Genomic DNA, 23,187 nt, shown 5'->3' with positions numbered 1-23,187 from the left:
GTTTTTTCATATTTTCATGGCTAATTTTCTATAAAGAAAGCAGAAGAGGGATGCCGATCACTGATAAAATTCAGTGATAGCGATGATAAAGCAATGAGAGCGGTCTGTTACAAAAAATGGAAGAATTTTCATTATTTCGTGAGGAATATATTCATAGCAAGCAGACCCAAACTTGAAAGGCTATTGTTAAACAAAAGATTATCACCCCCATTGACAATAATCAATGGGGGTGGGGGGGGGGGGGGGTTCCTCCATGTAAACAAGCATTACCACTATGGAGAGGCTTGGTCCTGATTTATGTGTATAGTGGGGAAAGCCTAAAAATATAAATAGAGGGTTAAAAAGTTTCGGATTTTCCTTGTCCATTATTTAATAAAAGTTCCTTGGAATAATTTTTATGTGGAGCATGTACCGTGAAGAGAGTTATCATGTTTAATTGTTAAAAAGAGAAGGAAAAACTGTTATTTTTGAGAATTTTGGAGACGGTACATGGAATGTTCCTTAATTTTTTCAACTCTGCATAACCAAATGTTTTTTGTATCGTCAACATCAGCTATTTGACATTCACTTGCAAATCACTCTATAATCACACTAATACAGAGGTAGATTCTTGTTGTAAGCTGTACTAATTTTATCAGACTTACTGTATATGAAAATTAGCAATGATGTGCATCACTCATTACCCTCCAATTATTGTAAGCGGAGGAGGATTTTGGGAGATTTTTACTTTTTCATAGCCGATGTATAGGTCTTAATGTAGATGTAAGGTTCAGGAGAAAAGAGTGGAAAGAAGGCCTGGGAGAAAACAGGAGTCGCGAGAGAAAGAAAAGAGAACGATTGGAGACATTCGGAAAAAAAAGAGTAATGTGAAAGTTTGTACTGAAGAGACAGGACGGTTTCGTTGGAGGTGTTAGGTAATAAATGGAATAAAGTGTTGTTTTCTTCTTTTGGGAGTCTAGAACCCAGTTATGTCGTCCTGAAATCGTGGTAGAGGTACAGCTGAGGACCTACGACTGATAAGAAGTCGGGGGAAAGTTTACTGCCGCAGTCGACAGGATATAAAAGGTTCGTATAGAAGGATAGCAGCAGCGTCAAGCTCCCACGCTGTTTTTTTTTGTGAAGTCAACCGGTGCTGAGAGGGGCAATCCTGCCTAGGGAAAAGAAGCAAGTATTGTGCGGCGGTATCAAGACGATAAATAAAGATGGCATATTTGGCAAAAGGGAACAAGGAAGATCTAGAGACCATGGCCACCAACTTGGGGGTAGAAGTCCGACCGGAGTTCAACTTAATGCAATTAGTGAGTACCATACAGGAAAGTGAACTGTACAACGAAGTGACATGCAGAGAGATGCTGAAAACAATCATAGGCAATAGGAGAGAGAGAGAGAGAAGAGATGGAGGAGCGGCGTAGAGAAAAGGAGATGGAACATGAACTCGAAAGACTGAGGATCGAGATAGGAGCCAGAAGAGAGGAGGATAATCAGGCTGGGCGCGGCAGAAGCCCCAGCCGGGATTTCCAGAACATGATGCAAAAGTTCAGGATGGAAGAAGACATAAGTCTGTACCTGGTGCTGTTTGAGCGGCAAGCTCGTAGCGTGGTCATGGCACGGGAAGATCGGTCAGCTGAGCATTTGGGACTTCCTCCCTACGAGATAAACAAGTTAATTGCCCGCGAGCCGGAAGAGCAAGTACAGGACTATAATCAAGTTAAAGAATTATTTCGATGGATGGACGGTGGCTTTGGGGGGCCATGACGTTTGAGCAACTAAGAGATTTAATCATCACCGATCAAATGAAAAAGACGCGTCCCAGCAGATTTTAAAGAACACTATCTGGACGAATGGAGTGATATGGTGTCTCCAAGTGAGCTATCGGGGAAACTAGATAGGTTCGATGAAGTGAAGAGGACGCTGAAGACACCCTTCCCTAGTGCCAGAACGAGAACCCCAAGACCGGTTCATCAAAATCCGAGATGGAAAGCCAATGGAAACGAGAGGCTTCAAGATGAGTCCTTCCCACCTAAGGCGACGATGGGTTAGAATACCAGAGAGAGAGCAAGTGACTGCGGCTATGCATGTGGGTCAGAAGGCCATATGGCAAGGTTTTGTCCTGCAAAAGGTCAGCAGGAGCCATTGATCCGGGCCCAGGTGAACTCTGTCCAGACAGAAGAGGAAGACACAATTGAAGAAACCACAGTCCTAACAGCACGTATCGCGGTTCCGGCAGCTGGTGTAGGTGCAAACATTGACACACCACAGACAGTGAGCTTGAAATGTGGTCAGAAGACAATAAGGGGTGTAGTCGGTTGCCGGGGCCCAGATCTCAGTCATTAGATCGGATTTGGTTGAGATCGACGACAGTGGAGGTGAGGGGAGAGTAAGGATCAGGTCCGCATTTGGCAAAAGCGAGATAGCCCCTCTGAAAATATGCATGATGAAGATCAGCGACGGCAACCACAGGTACGTGCTGATTACTTGCGCAGTGTCGAGTCACTTGATAAATGAAATGTTAATATGTCCAACGGCATACGACACACTCTTGGGAACTGTACTAGTTCTAAGTCCGATCAATGAGCTAAACTGTAAGGACGATGTGTGTACTTCATCTACCGATTCCTGTGACAAGCGCGAACACAAGGCTAAGTCCAACGACAGCAACAACAGCGATTTTAGCATAATCAACGAAGAACTTGAAGAGAGGATCATAGCCCAAGTCGAGAGCTAATTCATCAACTTCAACATCATGAAAAACATTCCTGCTTAAACAAATTCGGAGGAACAAGGAGGGCTACATCAGTCTTAGGTTGGTTTCATCCTTTAGGAAGGTCAAGACCCTGATGAAGGACTGGAGGGTCGTCCGGTACTGTCTCAGGAACTTGAACAAACTCCAAGTCAACGGAGAAGGTACTAAAGTGCGCCAGATCGTGCCCATACCAGTGTTCATGGAGACCAGATACGCTAAAATGAACCTGGTCCACCACATGCTGTCCGAGAAAGTGACACCCGAGTCCGTGTCGCAGTTTATGTCAGAGCACGGCGGAGTTGTCGACGTGACAGTCATCAATCGAAGATCTATGATACCAGATGTCTATACAAAGCGCAGCCTCTACGTCAATGGGGACGTGATGAGGAAAACGGTCGCCCCCATTGAGTACAAGACCAACGAATACACCCAGAGAGCGATCGCCAAAGAAGGCCACTGCGTTACCGAGGATGGCGTCAAGGTAGCACCTCTCCTATCAGACATGCACAAGACCAGTCGGGACAAGTCCTCGCCTGAGGGCAAGACCTCACAGCTGAAGATGAACTCGAAACGATACGACGATGGACATCATGATAGCAGAAGGAAATTGGCACCGAGACGGTGAAATTCTGAATTTTCATCAATCATGGAAATATTTCATTCATTCATTCTGTTTATTTTGAATTTTCATCAGGTCTGAAATTATTTCTTTCATTTATTCTGAATTTTTGTGAGTGCTGGGATTTTATCTCTATTGATTATTTTTCTCATTTTTAATTCATCAATTCTGAATTTACATTAGTTCTCAGACCAGTTCTTTCACAAAAAAATTTTCTGTAAGAAATTTTCATTAAATTTTTTTGTTAATTCAAATTTAGTTGTGTCTCTATATATATACAGTGGAACTTCGGTTAACAAGCTTAATTCATTCCATGAACATGCTCGTTATACGAATTGCTTGTTATTCGAATCAAACTCCCCCATAGGAAATAATGAAATGCAAATAATTTGTTCCACAATTATTCATTCACATAAAAATCACTAATAAGAACAGCATTTAATCAATAATATAAAGCAATAATAATTATATATATACAAGATATACAGAAGACTGGATGTTGTGAAGATATTTATTATTTGAGATGTTAATTTTTTAAGGAAGGAAAAAAACTCATCTCTGCCTCTACCGGGAGAATCTTGTATTAACAAGCGGAGAGCGACATTCATGTCATAATTATATATATAATACAATAAAACATATATAATGTAATAATGCCATAAACAAACATGCGATATGATAATGTATACAAATTAACTTACTCTAAACAATGAGCGAGAAGAGGACTATCTCGTGTTGGACGATTTACAGACTCGCTGTTGTTTGCATTCTTGTTATTTTTGTGTGATTTTAAAAAGAACATATTCAATGACACTTGCTTTTTGCCTCCTTTTTAGGATTTCTCAGTCGTTGGAATTTCATTGTCGTTGCACAGATTTATTGCTTGCTTTACTGTGCTTCTATTTCATTGCTACTTTTCTACTTCTTTTTGCTCAGATTCCCATATTTTACACATCTCTAATCACATTTGAAAAGTGAGGGACTTCTCACTTCTCTCTGCCTCAGAAAAAGATGCCCTCAATATAAGCTCCTGCTGTTGCATGCAATGGAGGTCCATCAGTTCGTCTATGGTCAACTCCTGGCCAAGCAGAATTTATATAAAAAAACAAGCTCACATACGCACGATTACAATACAACATCTAGTTTCTTATAGTAGTCACACTCAATCTTTCCAACGAAGGCACGCTGACCGCACACTGAAGGAGAGAATATTACCTACAATTCCACAGTACGTGTGTGCACGAAAGCAAAAAACCATCAGCTGAGTTGTGAAAACGTGACAATAAATAAAGTGCAAAATTTTTGCTCGTTATGCAAATTGCTCGCTAACCAAACTGCTCATTAACCGAAGTTCCACTGTATATATATATATATATACAAAAAAGACTTATTTTAAGAAAAAAGAAACAAATTTAATTTTATGAGAGTGAAATAGAACCTATGCCATAGCTGCCAAGTCTCCCGAATTTTAGCTTCATCCCTCAACCTCCTGAAAAGTTCTTAAATCTCCCTAATTTTTACGAAAATCACAAAAAATCTCTAATTGCCCCTAAAAATTCCCCACTTCATTTTAAAAAAAAATCCCCTCTAATGAAAACCTGAAAACCATCCCTAAGGAATTTCTTGTGGGGCATGAAGTCTTTTGTCTGTTTTTTTTCCCCTTTAGAAATGACGTCACACATTGTAAATGGGGAAATTCCTTTTTTAAGGAAGTTTTACAAACCCTCTGATAGTAACTAGAAAGTTGTTTGTCTTATCGTGCAGGGAAATAGCTTAGCGGCCAATAGTCCTGGATAATAATTGAAGATTATAGTGACGTGCATGTGGTCAAAATTTCTTTTGTTGAAGTTACGTACGTGCGATACAACAAAACATGAATACTGATAAGCAAAAACATATTTAATCAATTTTAAAGATACTTATTCCCCGATGAATTTCCTTTCATCAAACATTCAAGAAAAGGGCTGACTTCTCCTTTTTGTACAAGTTGTGTTACGGACAAACATCGGTCATGGAAAGACTGCCATCATCACTCATGTGAAATGAAAAAATAAAAACCATCAAGCAAGTGTCATAAAAAGTCAGTGTTCTTCAAAAATTGACGTTTTTTTTCCTTCATCTTCCGATGATTTTTGGGGTCATTCTCGCAGAATGTTTGTTTGCATCGTTTCTGATTGAACACAATATTTATTTATTTTTTTAGATCACCATTTTAAAGTTTTGGCCTCCAATTTCACTTGTTTTTTGCGTAGGGGTTTTATTCTCAAGGGTTTAACTTCCACATGTGTGTGAAATCCCTATTTTGTTTAACTTCAATTTTTGAGTATTGCTCAAAAACTTCAAATTTTGGATTTTATTCCCTATGTTTTAACTTTTATGTGTGGAAACTCCCTATTTTATTTGGAAAAGTCCCTTTTGTATTTATTAGGAAGTGGTTTTAGCATAAAATACGGGTTTGCGCGAAAATCTCCTGAATTTTCATTTTCAAAAGTTGGCTGCTATGCTACGCAGTGGGTCGTTATCAGAGAGAACCCCCATGCATGGTGCGAAAAGTGTAGACATTTCTGAAGGGTTGGTATGCCTAATTGCATTACAAATGCCAACCCTTGTTCCCTGATGCGTGCCTTCTCAAAAACATGTTGGACGAAAAAAAGACAATAAAAAAATGTTAAAAATACAATATTTGAAAAAATATATACAGAGCTTCAGATTATAAGCTCAAAGAAGCATGAGAAAAATATATTCAAAGTTACAGGAATATAATAATTACAGTGAATATTTTACAAAGATTATGAAAAATGCCAGAAATAAATTAAAAGGTCCAAAAATGTCAAAAAAAAAAAACACTGGACATACCTCAAGAATGGGGAAACTGTTATTTTGAAGATTTTTCTTTAAATGTCGTTGAAAAAGACAGTTGGAATACTGTTGCCAGATGCAGTTTTGAAAAGATTGAGGAATGCTGTATTGAATTACTTTTTATTATTACAAATGTGTCCGAATCTACAAATTTGCAAAATGAGTGTTTCTGAATATTTTGGTGTTGATGTGTGAATGCCAGTGGCTTCAACTGTTAACAGAAAAATCAAAGTCTTTTTTTTTTGTCATAAACACCTGTTTCCCATTTATTGTTGTTTTTGTATATTTTTATATCCAGGAACATTATTATGTCTTCTTTTGTGGTTTCCTTCAGAAAAAGCTCTTCAGGATAGGTGTTGGGAAAAATGCTGTTAAAATTGCATTTGTTGAAAATGATTAGATCATCAATGTAACGAAATCCAACAAAGTTGTATTGCAGTTTGGATTTTTGTTCATAGAAGTGTAGAAAAAGGTTGGCGAGGGCACTCAAGTGGCAGGTCCCCATTGAAATTCCTTTAATCTGCTTGTGGATATGTATTCCGTTGTAAAGAAAGTTTTCAATAATGCAGAAGTTAACAAGTTTTTTTCCAGTGTGTGAAATTAAATTTAAGGGAATCTTCGTATTTTCGAAAGATGAAAACATATGTCAGTGAGTTTATTGTGTGGTATGCTGGTGAAGAAGTTTTCAAAATCATATGTGCAAATGTTAGAAATTTTATTGTTGTTGATGAAGTCAAGAACCTTATGGTGGTTGTTAACGGATTGAGTGGTGGAAGTTTTCTACTTCCACTTCTGTGGAGTGGTGAAGCTTCCTTATCTCTAAGTAGTGCTATCCCCCCATCTAATATGCAGGACAACAAAGTAGGCGTGGTTGGAGAGGTCCATCAGAGTGAAAAGTTGTCTATGCCCATTAAGTGATTCTCTATTCTTTACTAATACACACTCAATGTCAGTACCTTTTCTTTTGTTACAGTATTGGCTATTTTCTTTTCTCCCTGTCCTGCTCACAGAACACGTTTAGAAAAGTTAATTTTTCTTATTTCAGTGAAACCTCGCTAACACGACACTCAATACAACAATAAATCCCTCGATAACAATATTTTTTCAATCATTTGGAAATGTCTAATGTTAAACTGCTGCTTCTCGATATAGTGATGAACCCTCTACAGCGATATTTTTCCTTGTTCCGCAGAGTATTGTTATATTGCGGTTTCACTGCATATATACTATAATTTTCTCTCATTTATTTTATTGGTGAAAAGGAGCATTTATTGGCTCCACAATGAATGCAAAGCAACATTGTAATGGGGTATTAAAGATTACATAGCAATGTTTTTCAAGTATCCAGTCACTAGATTGTCTGAAATTCAATTTCTTTCTTATTATGGACTAGCTATAATACTCGTTGCTGCCCAGGATTTCTGGGAGGAGTGAAAAAGCGGCAAACCATTCTGAAGGTATATGCTTGTCTGAAACGCATCGTTTGAGAACCACGGCAACCAATGTAAACATTCCGAAAGTGATTGTTGAGGCTCAGTAATTTTTGTCCATTTCAGGCATTTGACAAACTTTTAAAGTAATTCAAGACGGGTCCCATTTGGTATATACGCAAAATATTTGGCGTCGATAGATAAAAAATTGTAGATTTATATAGAGAACGCACGCACACACAGAAATAAATTTCATATATATAGATTTAACTGTTTCAGCATTTTTCTACAGGATTTTGATTACTTTATATGAAGTTAATTTTTTCCTGACAATATTCAGTCTATGTAGTGTGGTGAGATTCGATTTGTATTTTATCTCACAGATGGCGGCACTTGTAAAACCGACGCCATCCTATTGTCACGCGGGAAAATCGGAGAGAAGCGATCGAACCATCAAGCGAGCAACAGATTTTTCTTTTGTCTTATGTTTCGTATTGTAAATAAATTATTATCTTAAGAAATTAATTAATTATCCCTAATCCTTCATTTTATTCAAATCACGCAACCTATCAACTAAAAATGGTGACCGCGGACTTCAAACAAGTTCCAGTTTCTTCATTGCAGCACGAGGCAATCTACGGGCGTTTCTCGTGAGTGAACTTTCGCTTTCCGGAACTTGACATCACTTTTCCTGGATTTTCAGCATGGCGAAAGTAAGTGCCGTTCAGATACCACTTTTCAATCACCATGATCCAGCGCTGTGGTTCATCATGTGTGAAAGTACTTTTGCACTCGCTGTTCCGAAACCGATACCCGAATCTGCCACAAAGTACAACTATGTTGTCGCGAATCTGCATCCGGAAAGTGCGGCTCTGGTCCGGGACATTCTCGTTAATCCGCCGGCCACGGATCCGTATGAAAGGCTGAAATCGGAACTTATTGAACGGTCGAGCGAGTCGTCGTCCACTCAACTTCGAAAGCTCTTAACATGCGGGTCATTGGGAGATCGGAAACCATCCGACATTCTCCGCGAATTGCGACGACGAGCGGAATCGCATGCCGTCTCCGACGAATTGCTGATGGAGCTTTTTCTCCAGCACCTACCGGCATCAACACAGTCCATTCTCGCTGCTGTCACTCCACTCGTTCTCGAGAAAGCTGCTCAACTCGCCGACAAAATTCACGAAGTGAACCCTCTGCACGTGGACGCAGTTGAGAAACCGCCACAGCCGGATTCCGTCGCGCAACTTCGGGACGAAGTGGCTCAGTTACGCCGCGAGTTGAAAAACGTCCTGTGTTCGCGTAGCAACTCTCGTCAACGTATCTCACGTACGCGTAGTCCGCATCCACGATCGGAAAACTTCTGCTGGTATCACAACAAATTCGGCAACAACGCCAAAAAGTGTGTGTCGCCGTGCCGAGGAGTAATCACGACATGCTCCTTGCCACAGGCATCTCGTCGCCTTTTTACCATGGACAGAAATTCCAAAATTCGATTCCTGATTGACACTGGATTCGATGTTTCTATCCTTCCAGCATCACAACGACGATGTGACGCCACTATGAAGCTCTCTGCTGCTAATGCTTCATCCATTAGTGTTTATGGTCAAAAGAGGGTGACATTAGATTTCAATCTCCGTCGTAATTTCACTTGGACTTTCCTACTGGCAAATGTTTCTACACGCATCATTGGGGCAGACTTTCTGTTCAACTTTGATCTTGTTCCGGATCTCCGACGACGATGTTTATTGGACAGGACGACAAAACTCAATGCTGACTGTGATCTTCACATTGCTGAAGTTCACTCAATCAAACTCATCGAAGGTGACACCATCTACCACAGCCTTCTCAACAAGTTTCCCGACATCATCAAGCCACCACAACCAGGACAACCTGTGAAACACTCTGTCGTGCATCATATCGAGACTGTTGGTCCACCTGTGCAGGCCAAACCAAGACGTCTAGCTCCTGATCAATTAAAAATCGTGAAGCAAGAATTTCCGCAGATGCTTGACCTCGGACATTTACGACCATCTAACAGCTGCTACGCACCACCTCTGCACTTGGTCCCAAAAAAGGACAGTGACAAATGGCGTCCAGTTGGTGATTACCGAGCTTTAAATGCACAGACTGTGAAGGACCGGTACAGTGTTCCAAATGTTCTGGACTTTACATCTGAATTGCAGGTAGTAAAATCTTTTCCCACATAGATCTCATCAGGGCCTATCATCAGATCCCTATACATCCATCCATAAAATCCTGAATCCTTCATTTTATTCAAATCACGCAACCTATCAACTAAAGTAGTTTTAGGATGTTGTACAACTTGAAAATCGCATTTTCTTCTAAATTTTGCTATGTTGCATGCTACTTATATTTCTTGTCTTTTATGATATGCAGGGTAGTATGAAAGGTGCTGGTTCGCTCTGTCGACACCGCCCATACTATCGTTATAGGCAGCGACAGTAGCAGGATTCCTTACCATGGTTCCCTTCTTATTTTGCACATCCACCATCGAGCAGTTGTGGACTGTTCTTAGAATGCACTCAATGATATACCCTGCCTTCTTCAGTAAGCCTAATCAAAAATATGAAACTTTGAGAATATATTCTTTTCTATATATTCTCTGGTATTTATCAACATAATATTGGTGGGCTGTAACTTTAGTTCTATAATTCATGTTCATTTGCATGAGGGAAATAGTTCTGATGAATGTTTTGTTACTCCGGAACACAAACTTTTCTTACTCCTTTAAGGGAAAAATAAAAATTCTTAAATTTGAATATTATTTTTGACAAACCAACATCTATATGAATGATTTCTTTTCTTTCAAATTTCACAAAAATCAGAAAGAAAAGATTTCTTGTGTAATTTAAAAAAAATAAGATGTTGGAAAAACAATAAATTTTGCTTTCGAAAACAAATTAAACATGTAGCACAATGTTTCGAAAAGACTTTTAAAATAAAGCAAATCTTGGTTTTGAGGTAGGCCGTACGAGCTGTCACTTAGTTTTTTATTTTTCTTTGGTGGGGTGCATTTGACATAACTGTTATTGCTTTCAAATGTGAGAAAAAAGTATTTCTGATACTTTGCAACCATCTGCTCAGTTGAGCCTAATTTTGTGATTTTTTTCAAAAAATATAAAAAAAAAACTTTTAGGTGGTGTCTCACCACATAATTTCAGAATTTTATAAAAAATCACATATGTATGTTAGCTGGTAAGCTTTTCTTTTCATGATTTCATAATAAGATTGCCCAGAAATTTTGATCAATATATATGTTTCGGCCAGTTTCCAGCCGGCCCAGTTGACCTGGCAAATATCCGATTTTCGGGATTTTTTTGGCCCCTATACATAGATCCCAGTGTATGGGATATCGGTATTCTTGGATATCAATCTTCAAAGATATCGTATAAATCACTGTTTTTATGAAAGTGACCCGTAAAAGAATCCGTCACGAATTCCCCTATTCTATAAACTACTCTTTGATCTCTGAGGTTTCCCAATATAAATACCTGGGCATTATAATCTGTTCCGATCTCCGCTGGAACCTTCACGTTGATTATATCTTTAATAAATGTCTCCAAAAACTGTTTTTCGCCATGTTCGTCACTTGTGCTATCAAACATATACTCTCCTATGCCTGTGAAGCCTGGGACCCCCACACCCAAACCAACATGGACAAATTAGAATCTATCCAAAATAAGTCCACTCGTTTCATTTTCAACTGTTGGTCTTCACATGTCTCTATAACGGAACTCAAGCGACAACTCAATATCCAACCGCTCTCCTCTCTTCGACTTATCTCTCGTTTAACTTTTCTTTACAAACTCCTCCATGGGGTTTTTAATATTGACACATCCAATATTCTAATCCAACCTTCACATTTCTCTGTTAGACTCAATCATTCCAAAAAATTACAGCCCATCTTTGCCTCTTCAGATTGTCACAAATTTAGCTTTTTCCCAAGAACTATTATCGACTGGAACAACCTACCATCAAATATTGTAGATTGCACTACGATTTCTGAATTTTCTCGTACCATCAATCGACACTTTTGCCATATATAATTCCACATCCTCTTGTGTAGGTCTCGGCCAAACAATATTGTATAAATAAATAAATCGATATTCAGATTCTGCTAATCGTTAGAGTTGCCGTAGCTAATCATAATTATCACAAAACAATACGCCAAGGTGGAGATGATCCCAAATCATAGGAATTAATATATATGAGCTGTGTAAACTGGCCAATTTCGGACTTTGGCAGTAATATATATAACATATTCAGTGAATCCTTGATATAATGATACTCTGCGGACCAAAAAATAAATACCATTGCAGAGGGATAATCGTTATATCGAGACATAGCAGTTCAACATTAGAGTATTGACATTTCCAAACAAGACTTGAAAAAAATATCGTTGTAGGTGGATTTATGGTATTATCGAGTATCGTTGTAGTGAGGTTTCACAATATATAAAAAAATGCCTGTGATTTTCATCAACTTTTCTACCAAGCACCTACTACTCATGTGAAATGAAAAGTTAAAATTTAATTTCACCGTGCATCAATGATGCTGTCAGATGCATGCTTACAGAGAAAAGTGCTCATATACTGACCTCTGTCAAATATTACAGTGCCTCGAAGAATATGGGACATCTCAGACGATGTTGAGAGCAGTCATGAGTCACGTCAAAGGTTGTGAATTTTTTTTCTATCCAAGTCGACAAAAGTACCGACGTTTTTCGCACAATATTCTGTGTTTCTTGTAATTGTCAAGTACTTGAAAGAGAATTTGAGGGAAATATTTTTATTTGTCATCTATTGAAGGGGTCATACGACCGTTAAAAGCTTATTTGAAGCAATTGATCATTTTATTGAAAAAAGAATTCAGTGGTCAAAATGCTTTGTTCTCACCATAGGTGTAGGAAAATCCACGGAAGGTTAATACTCAGGCCTTCACGTGTGGCAGAAGTCGCCCCCAAAATGAAATGGACTCTACTATATTCACAGACAGAGCCCTGCATCAAAACTGTCCTCCAAATTTGCGAAACAGTCAAAGTTGTTAATTTTAGCAAGGTGAATCCTACCAACTACAGGTTGTTTAATTGTGTGAAGACATGGACAACCTTCACAACGCTTTGCTTTTGCACACCGAAAGTCAGGTGGTTGTCCTAGATTAAGTCCTGATGTGGCTGTTCAAACTTAGGCATGAGGTAGCACTTTTTTTGGATGTGTTTGACACTTCATGATTTCTTGTCACAAGCCAAGCTAAATTTAACAGTTGGTCACTTGGAAGGATTAAAATCCTCATTTGAAAATTATTATTGAAATGGGTGATTGGTGGATATCTAATTCTTTCAAAGAAGAGTATTTTGAACCAGCTTCATTGTCGATTCTAGAAAAGGAGAAATTGCTAGAGCTCACATCAGATACCACTCTGAAGATTCCCTTCAATGTTGGAATGGTGAACCTAGTTAGTTTTTGGTCGAATACAGTGAACTTTCTAAAAAAGCCATAATGTTTTTGTTGCCATTTGTTAGCACGGAGCTTGTTGAACAGGCTTTTTCTTTGTATACTTATATAAAAAATAAATATAAAATTGTAAATTGAACGCAGCTCTGGATTTGAGTTTGTATTAATCCTCTTTTGAGCCTAATTTTTCAAAACTGTAATTCAATAATTCCAAATATCACATTAATTTTTTCCCAATCTTTGTGGTATTTGTTTGGTTACTTCAAAAATAAAAACTATATAATGAAAAAATAGACCATTTAATTTAAATTCAACATATACCTTTTTTAGAAAAGTTTTCTGAATCTGCAATGGGTGAAACTAATTTGGGGGCAGGAATGCCTGGAATATTTGGAATTGGGGTTACGTAGAAAGGAAGTCCAGGCAGTTGGGGGTATGCAAACTGAAAAAGGTTGGGAGCCCCTGCCCTTGGCAGGGTTGTAAAAAACCCAGCCCGGGTGGGTTTTTCTGAAGACCTATATTTATTTGGGGAAAAAATCCTGGGTTTTTTGGGGAAAATTGAATTTTTTTTCCACAACTTCAAAGTATGTAATTTAAACGTATGTACATCCTTTATGCGTACATCATACATTATGTCTAAATATACATTTTTGGTGCATGTTAAACTAACTATGTATTTGATTGATAAAATTGGCCATACAATAACAAAATAATTGTTCACTTACAGCCAGGGTGGGTTTTTTGGGCAAAATGGGAGGAAAATTGAATTTCCCTTTTCCACAATCTCAAAATATGTAACTTAAAAATTGTATATACATCCTTTATGTGTACATCTTATATTATGTCTAAATATGTATTTTTGGTGCATGTTAAATTATGGAATTGATCAATAAAATTGACCATACAATAAGGGAATAATTGTTCACACACAAACACATCTACTTCTGAGTAATTGTATCTGAACCTTCAGTTGTATGTAGCAAGAAGATTGTGGTAAAATAAATTAATTTGGATAATGAAAATTTTTTCTGAGAAATCAGGATGGTGCTGAACTTTTTTTTTGAAATTTTTCAAACCCTGCAGAAAAAGGTATTCAAAAGTGTCCTAATCTGTCAAAAATAAAACCTTTAGCTATGTAACCAGAACCATAATTTTTTTTTTAATCGAACCCAAACTTTCAGGAGCTAAAGTCACATGCTTCTCTTTTTCTTAAATTCCTCACTGTTGAAAAATATATCTGCTTCATTAAATTAAATTCTGAAATACTTTTAAAAGAGCAGTAATAATTAAAAAATAATCTGGTTAAGAGGAGGAGATAGCAGTTATTCTGAGGATTCAGTACTCTAGAGTTGTTTTCCCACTTGTCCAAATTAGCCATTTTTGGGAACTTAAAACTACAGAATAACTTGAATTATCATTAAATACGAATGTCAATAACATTATTGTATGTTAATATCAGGATCTGGGTTCAAACCTCACTGGCGCCACAGTGGTGTTTGGCTGAAGTTAGTTTTCTGTGTTTCCTAACTTTGAGGCACGAATACGAGCTGATCTCCCCATTAAAAAGTTTCGCCACAGAGAGCAATAAGCCTACAATGCTACAAATATTCAATCATTACACTGCATTCACAATTTGAAGTATAGATGGCAGCACTGAAAAATCAGACACAACACTAGGTGCACATACTTCATTCCAGACTCAGCCATGAAGCTGGGCTGGAAAATATCTCTGCGATGGGATAAGTCGGGTGGCAGAGCCCCTGGCGTTCATTCATTCATGCATATTAATATGACTTTATACAAGACAACCTGTCATGCATAGCAACAGACCTACAGAATGCCCTCATCTGGCTGATGATTTTAACAGGCCAATTTTTGGGGTCGGGCTTATATTATGAGCATCTTGAAAAATCAAGCTAGGGCTTATTTTTGGAAAAAAACAACAAGTGATACAGAACAAAAACTTTTGTTCTGTTTCACTTGAAGTGTTCATTACCATTGTTCAATTCAAGAATCCCACAAAGTTATTTTCTTTTTGTTATGAGATGTTATTTTTGTCTCTTGATATTTCAGTTATGAAAGTCTGATGTACCTGTATAAAATGTATAAAAAAGTAATGCAAACATGTAAATATTTTTTGAATGAAAATTCAGTTTACATACATTGGTTTACTTCTTCATGGAGGCTTCAATGTATTTATACAAGGATGTGTGTGAAAAATTATTGTATCTTATATATGAATGTGAAAGTATGTATGTATGTCTGTTCTTTATACAAATCTACAGTTTTAGACCGATCATTACCAGATTTTGCATATATACCAAACAGGACCGGGATTGAACCGTAGGCTACTTTAAAAGTTCGTCAAAACTGGGCAAATGCCCAAAATGGATGAGAAATTGTTAGGCAACAATGGTTTTGGGGCCTCAACTTACAGAACGTTTACTTTGGTTACCTTGGTTTCCAACAATGCGTTTCAGACGTGTATATATGCCTTTACAATGGTTTGTCACACTTTTAATTCTGTTATTATAACAGTTTATTCATTTATAACGGTTTGTAACTTTTACAATCCTCCCAGTAATTGAAGAAAACCTGGGAAGAGCACTGGGTATTTTTGCTAGCCTATATACAGGGTATCCTGTTAGTGCTAATGCGGCCTTCATCTCATCAACCACTCATCGTAGAGGTATAGTTTCAAACTAAAAATGCTTAAAAGGCGTTTGAATAATATTCGCTGGATAAGCTGGACGTATGACGTCACTAACAACAGAGCACAACAACTACGACGACAAAATTGGGAATAAAAATGTTTAACGCCAGCTGATGAACTCAATGCTTGCCTCAAATCATCAACACTCTGGTACGAAGTTAAAAAATTATAATTATCCACTAACATGCGAGTTCAACTGAAAAATAACTCAGCGCTGCTATCATTTTCATGTCAGTTGATCAAACTTGGCAATGAAAGAATTCCCGTAGAAACCCAAGCACTGGACTCATTACGTTCCCAAATGGATTTTGCCAGTTGTTAAACTCAGTTCAAGAACTTGCAGACAAAGTCTTCCCAAACATTGAACAAAATCGCCGAAACCATGAGTGGCTTTGTGGGAGAGCGATTCTGGCATCAAAAAATGACAGTGTGAACAAGATCAACGAAAAAATCCTAAAAATTATTCCAGGAGACTCCACATCTTACAAATCGGTTGACACTGTCACAGACACAGAGCAGACAGTTTGGATATTCTGGGTGTGGCACCACACAATTTGACCCTCAAAGTCGGAGCACCTATAATGCTTTTAAGAAATTTGGAGACACCGAGACTCTGTGTGAAGAAATTACTGTCAGATGCATGTTTGCAGAGGAAAGTGTTCTTATAATGAGTTTAATATCTCTGTCAAATAATATGGTGTCTCGAAGAATACAGGACATGCCAGATGCGATATTGAGATCAAAGGTTGTAAATTTTTTTTTATATCCAAGTCAATGAAAGTACAGACGTTGCACAATATTCTGCGCTACTTGTAATTGCTAAGTACTTGAAAGAGAATTCCAAGTAAATCTTTTTGTCACCCATTGAAGAGATTGTACTACTGTTAACAACTTAATTGAAGTAATTAATCATTATTTCGTTGAAAAAAGAATTCAATGGTCAAAATGTATCGGGCTCACAACAGATAGAGGAAAATCCACGGAAGGTTGCTACTCAGGCCGTTGTGCATGCGTGGCAGAAGTCGCTCCTAAAATGAAATGGACTCACTGTTATATTCACAGACAGATTCCAGCATCAAAACCGTTGCCTCCAAATTTGCGAAACATTCTTAATGAAGCGGTCAAGGTTGTCTGAAGTTTCTAGAAAACTTTAATGGGCGAAAAAAGATTTGGGGGGGGGGGGAAGAGTCTGGAGGATTCAGGGTTGGGGGTTTGCAAAAAGGAACTGAGCCAGCTGGAGGTACGCGGACTGAAAATGGTTGGGAACCTCTGGTCTAGAGCCATTCATTTTAAAATGGGGGGAAAGGGGCTTATGCATAAAAGCACTTTACACCCCTAAGGCATGAAGAGTTATATTTATCCAATTTGGGCTTAACAACCTCTCATGTTGCATAAACCCATATTTTTGGTATTTATATCTTTTGCTTGTAGTTCGTTAGTTTATTGTTAATTTTTCATTTGCTCATGAATGCTGAATTAAATTTGGGAAATTCAGTGAAAAAAGCAGGTAAGTGATATGAAAATATGCATCCCCAATGGATAACAAGATTTTTTTCATTAATAAGTAGTCAGTTAATTAAAATAAAAATAAAATGTGATTTAAATCAAAAAAATTTGTTGTTTTGAAGAAAAAAAACATGATTTTTTCATACCCCGCCCTGTTCTAAACAACAGTTCTCTCTCTTTTTCTCTCTCATTGTTTAGAATAGGCAAATCTGTAAAATTGTTGCTTTTTGTGTGTTTACTCTGACATTTTTTATTTTGTTTTGTTACATACTGTTTTTATCATTTTTATGTAAATGAATAATTGTGGAACAAATCATCCTAGTTTACATTATTTCTTATGGGGAAGTTTGATTCAATAAAATATGAGTGGTTTGAATTACAAGCATGTTCACAGAATGAATTATGCTCATAAACTGATGTTCTACTATACCTCAAAATAGGCTGTTGTTCATTGAAAATATGTAACCAAGTTCATTTCATTTGAGAATAAACATGTTACCCAATGATGTTACAATGCAGTGAGTTATGGACTGGACATAAACTCAAGAACATGCAAATAGAAATTTGTTGTTACTTTATAGCTAGCCAGTAAAAATCAACACAATGTAAAACAAAAATACTGCAAAAACTCTAACGTGATTTAAAAAGAAAAAAAATCTTTTAGTATTGAGAGTGCCTTCCATAGTTGAGTGCGGCCAGGCATGTGTAAAAACTAGTGCCAATCCGTAGCAGTTGGCAAGCTTGTGTTTGGGGGGGAGGAATCATAGAGACTGCCCAACATGGTAACAAGTACTTAGAGCTCTGATAAACTTTGTGAGGGAACTGGCCTCTCTGCCTCCAATTATGAATATAGAATGTAATGCTGCTGCCACCATATTTTAGGATGCTTTGAATCCTGTATATACTGGACCTCAAGTTTTGTTGAGTACGTTTTTGGTTTTCACTTATCTAGTTATTAAGTTGGCCTGCCATATTAAATATAGGTTTGGTAGCCTACAAAACTGTAATTCATAAGAAAATATCATCCTATTAAAAAAAAAATCTTAAATTTTTGAAGGAAGTCTTAGTATGCCATATCGTGGTATTAAGAATTATTTTGAAATGCTTGTCGTACGATAGAGTTTGGAATGCAGCCTTTGATTTTATTGCTCAATTGTGAAAAGTCTATCATTTGAAGAGCATAAATGAAGATGTATTTGATTTCTCTGCCATTGATCATTTTTGAAAATGGTTTTATTCGTACATGATATATACAGGATGCATAGCAAAGCAAACAGGGTATGGCATTTTACTGGCGAACCGTTGATCCTAGAGGTATACTTGCAATTAGAAAAAGTTACCAAATGTGTAGTACTGAAATATGTCATTCATGTTTCAAGAGGTTGTATAGTTGTTATAATAAAAAAAAATCAACTTTTTATGTAGTCTCTGTGTGTCCCAAAACCCAATTAGAAAGCTGTTGCCCTGTCTCTTGTCACACAAACAACAAAAAATTCCATGTTTTCAAGTGCAATACTCACAGAGATATTCAAATTCAAGCAGGTCAAACGGGCTTTCTGCATTTAACACTCTGTTCTTTCTAAAATTTCCTCTTTTTTTCAAATTTGGATCACTCTGGGAATATTACTCTTAGAAACGTGGAATTTTTAAAATTTTCATCAGGAGATACAGGGCAGCAACTTTATAATTGGGTTTGAATTTTGGGGCACATGGGAACTGTATAAAAAGTTTTTTTATTATAACAACTATGCAACCCCTTGCAACATGAATGACATATCTAAGTACTACATGTTATTGGGAAACTTTTTCTAATTGGAAGTATATATCTAGGATCAGTGGTTTGCCAGTAAAATGAAACTGCTATGCACCCTGTATAATATGCTTATGTATATCATCCTATTGCCAAAAAAACGAATGTGCAAATTATCCTTTTTTTTAATCAACTGGTTGGGTACCTTATTTTGCTATCTAAGTTTTGCTTGAAACACGTTACAAAAAGTTTTAGGGAAAATAACTTAGTATAACTTACCATAGAGTACACACTTGTGACGTTACACACTCGTGCTTCTGGCATGAGGGGAATGATATATAACTGATTTTCTTGATTTTAACATTAATTCCAGATTATGGATGATGATATCAAGGATATCCATGTAATTGTTTTTCGTCATTTTGGTCAAGCTGAAATAAGTGGCTGCGTTGTGGTCAATCAAGAATATCTTCCGACTCTTAAGGTGCATTTTTCTTTTTTTCTAAAACAGGATTCTTCAACTTTTGTAAGGCAATGTTTCTCAACCTCCAGGTCATGAAATCAATTATATCATAAAATAATAGTGCATTGGCCTATATATCATAATGAGAACCCTGATTATATGCACTAAAAAAGTGGCAAAATATGCTCTAAAAATATGCACTTAAAAATGCAAAAATAAGCACTTAAAATGCTAAAATGTGCACTTAAAATGCCAAAATATGCATTAAACACCCCAGAATATGCACGAGAAATCTTGAAAAATAACAAATTCCAAAATATGTACAAAAAATGAGAAAATATGCATTAAAAATCAAATGTACAGAAAAAAGCAGATGTGTTTTTAAAATGCATATTTCTTAGTACATATGCATTCATTTACAAGAAAAATGTCCCTTCATATATATACACTGAAGAGCCAAAAAAACTGGTACACCTGCCTAATATCGTGTAGGGCCCCCGCGAGCCCGCAGAAGTGCTGCAACACGACGTGGCATGGACTCGACTAATGTCTGAAGTAGTGCTGGAGGTAATTGACACCATGAATCCTGCACGGCTGTTCATAAATCTGTAGGAGTAAGAGGGGGGGGGTGGAGATCTCTTTTGAACAGCACGTTGCAAGGCATCCCAGATATGTTCAATAATGTTCATGTCTGGGGATTTTGACGGCCAGCGGAAGTGTCTATAGTCTGTTCACTTCAAACGTCCTGACCACGAACCGAGCGTTAAGATTTGGTATTCAACCCAAGTGAGAAACTCGGTCAGCGAGACTAGTGGTTAAATTTTTCCTCTGAAGACGGCACCCATTGGTGTTGAAATGCATTAGGACTTTTATTATTTTTTGTGTATTTGCCTTATTCGTTGGTGTCTTCTCAAGAAAATTTTAATCTTGCTGTTGAACTAAGTTTGCTAGAAAAAAGAATTTTGAACTTTCCAATGCAATTACCAACTTGGATGATGTAGTTGATTTTTTCAAACAAGAAAAAATGTTGAATTAGATTCTTCTCAAGAAAGAATCACAACTGGTTGCACGCCATATGAGGACAGATAATGAATGTCCTTCTGTTTCTGGGTGCATTGTGGTATATGAAAATTTACAATAGTGTATACGTTGATGGTAACAAAATTGAACCAAAAAAAATTCTCAAAAGCCAAACTAATCTGTTCCAAGCCTATTCTGAAAGATGTCATGTTTTATCTAGAATCATATTCATCACCCGATTCCGACAATGCGTTTGAAATTGCTGTAAATTTATTAAAATCTTTACAGATGTGTAATGATTCGATGAAATTGCAATTTCTTTTGCAACTAATATTGTTAAAAACTGAAAAAAATGGCAAGAGATATCAAACTATTATACTTGCTTCTTGTTTGTATATTCATTCGAAACATGTACACTAAAGAGCCAAAAAAAACTGGTACACCTGCCTAATATCGTGTAGGGCCCCGCGAGCACGCAGAAGTGCCGCAACACGACGTGGCATGGACTCGACTAGTGCTGGAGGTAATTGACACCATGAATCCTGCAGGGCTGTCCATAAATCCGTAGGAGTAAGAGGGGGTGGAGATCTCTTCTGAACAGCACATTCCAAGGCATCCCAGATATGTTCAATAATGTTCATGTCTGGGGATTTAGGTGGCCAGCGGAAGTGTCTAAAGTCAAAAGGGTGTTCCTGGAGCCACTTTGTAGCAATTCTGGACGTGTGGGGTGTCGCATTGTCCTGCTGACATTGTCCAAGTCCGTCGGAATGCACAATGGACATGAATGGGTGCAGGTGATCAGACAGGATGCTTACGTACCTGTCACCTGTCAGAGTTGTATCTAGGCGTATCAGGGGTCCCATATCACGCCAACTGCACACGCGCCATACCATCACAGAGCCTCCACCAGCTTGAACAGTCCCCTGTTGACATGTAGGGTCCATGGATTCATGAGGTTGTCTCCATACCCGTACACGTCCATCAGCTCGAAGCAATTGGAACCGAGACTCGTCAGACCAGGTAACGTGTTTCCAGTCTTCAACAGTCCAATGTCTGTGTTGTCGGGACCAGGCAAGGCTTAAAGCTTTGTGTCGTGCAGTCATCAAGGGTACACGAGTGGGCCTTCGGCTCCGAAAGCCCATATCGATGATGTTTCATTGAATGGTTCGCACGCTGACACTTGATGGCCCAGCATTGAAGTCTGCAGCAATTTGCAGAAGGGTTGCACGTCTGTCATGTTTAATGATTCTCGTCAGTTGTCGTTGGTCCCGTTCTTGCATGATCTTTTTCCGGCCGCAGTGAAGTCGTAGATTTAATTAATTCCCGATATTCACTGTACACTCGTCAAATGGTCACACGTGAAAATCCAAATTTCATCGCAACCTCGGAGATGCTATGTCCCATCTCTCGTGCGCCGACTATAACACCACGTTCAAACTCACTTAAATCTCGATAACCTGCCATTGTAGCAGCAGTAACCGATCTGACAACTATGCCAGACACTTGTTGTGTTATATAGGCGTTGCCGACTGCAGCGCCGTACTCTGATTGGTTCTATACCTCTTTATTTGCATACGCATGCCTGTACCAGTTTGTTGGCTCTTCAGTTTATATATGCATATGAAAATAACTTCTACATACTTTTTATTCTGGTATTTTTTAATTTTCAGTTTGTTGCAGTTGCTCAATAACAAAAATACCAGTAGCAAAAAAATTTCGACACTATTTCTAAAAAAATTTAACACTTTGAGATATCTCTAGAAATAGCCTTATAATAAAATGGTTAATATTCGTAAAATACTTCATAAATATTTATTAATTCACTACACACCATCTGATTCCATAACACCAAAAAACTGATGTTATGAACAATATTTATTTGAAAAATTGTAAAATAAATTGAGTGAGCTTAAATAAACCTTCAAAAATATGCACTTATTCTGAAAATGTTTTAATTTTATGCATTTATATGCATTGATGCTAAAAAAGGCCATATGCATTTGCATATTATCCAGGCTCTAATCATAATAAACCTTATGGACTAAGATAGTGGTCCTTGAAGTGGGCATCACAGCTTTTAGGGGTGTTGCAACCTTCGTCAGGATGTTGTGGTGAGCTGGTGATATAAATGTGTGCCTCTTTTGTTCTTTAAAGGGTTTTTCATTAGACTATTTCAGGGACTCAGAGATCACAAATATTTGAGAAGCACTGGATATCTTTTTTTTGGTAATTTTAAATCAGTTAAATAATGCGATTTTAGTCAAGTCTTTAAATGGCAAACTCTTATATGAATTTCACTTTGACTACTAAATGCACAAAAAAATGCATTATTCTTCTGTCTAATTTTTTGTTATGTATGAATATTCCACTTTCACTTAAAAATTTTTTGTACATGTATTCCATCTTTGCATACATAGAAAATATATTTAGTCTCGGATTTCTTTCAATGTAAATGTGCGATCAAGTTAAAATGTAATATAATGTGTGAGGATATTTTATAAATTTTTATTTCTGATGAAAAGGCAATTTAAGCCTATATTTATTTCTTAGGTAATACATGAATTTAGAAAATATCAGAAGTACTTTGTAACTATTTTATATTTTAAA

General features: G+C 37.3%; 1 protein-coding gene across 2 annotated transcripts in view; it reads left to right on the top strand.

Annotated features, from left to right (window-relative positions):
- LOC149084301 (BOS complex subunit NOMO3) overlaps positions 1 to 23,187 on the top strand; it is a 160,325-nt gene that overhangs the window by 127,122 nt on the left and 10,016 nt on the right. Inside the window, exon 6 of one of the 2 annotated variants that reach the window (XM_089234666.1) lies at positions 19,471 to 19,581. The exons of the other annotated variant lie outside the window; for it this stretch is intronic. Within the exon in view, the coding sequence (XP_089090792.1) occupies positions 19,471 to 19,581 (111 nt within the window). The remainder of the gene's footprint in view (positions 1 to 19,470; positions 19,582 to 23,187) is intronic. 2 annotated transcript variants of the gene reach the window in all.

Source organism: Pholcus phalangioides, unplaced genomic scaffold, assembly GCF_987345545.1.
Source record: "Pholcus phalangioides strain wild (caught in Gottingen) unplaced genomic scaffold, Ppha-v1.0 ptg000008l_1, whole genome shotgun sequence".
NCBI lineage: Eukaryota > Metazoa > Arthropoda > Arachnida > Araneae > Pholcidae > Pholcus > Pholcus phalangioides.
This window is presented reverse-complemented; position numbering and strand designations above follow the sequence as displayed.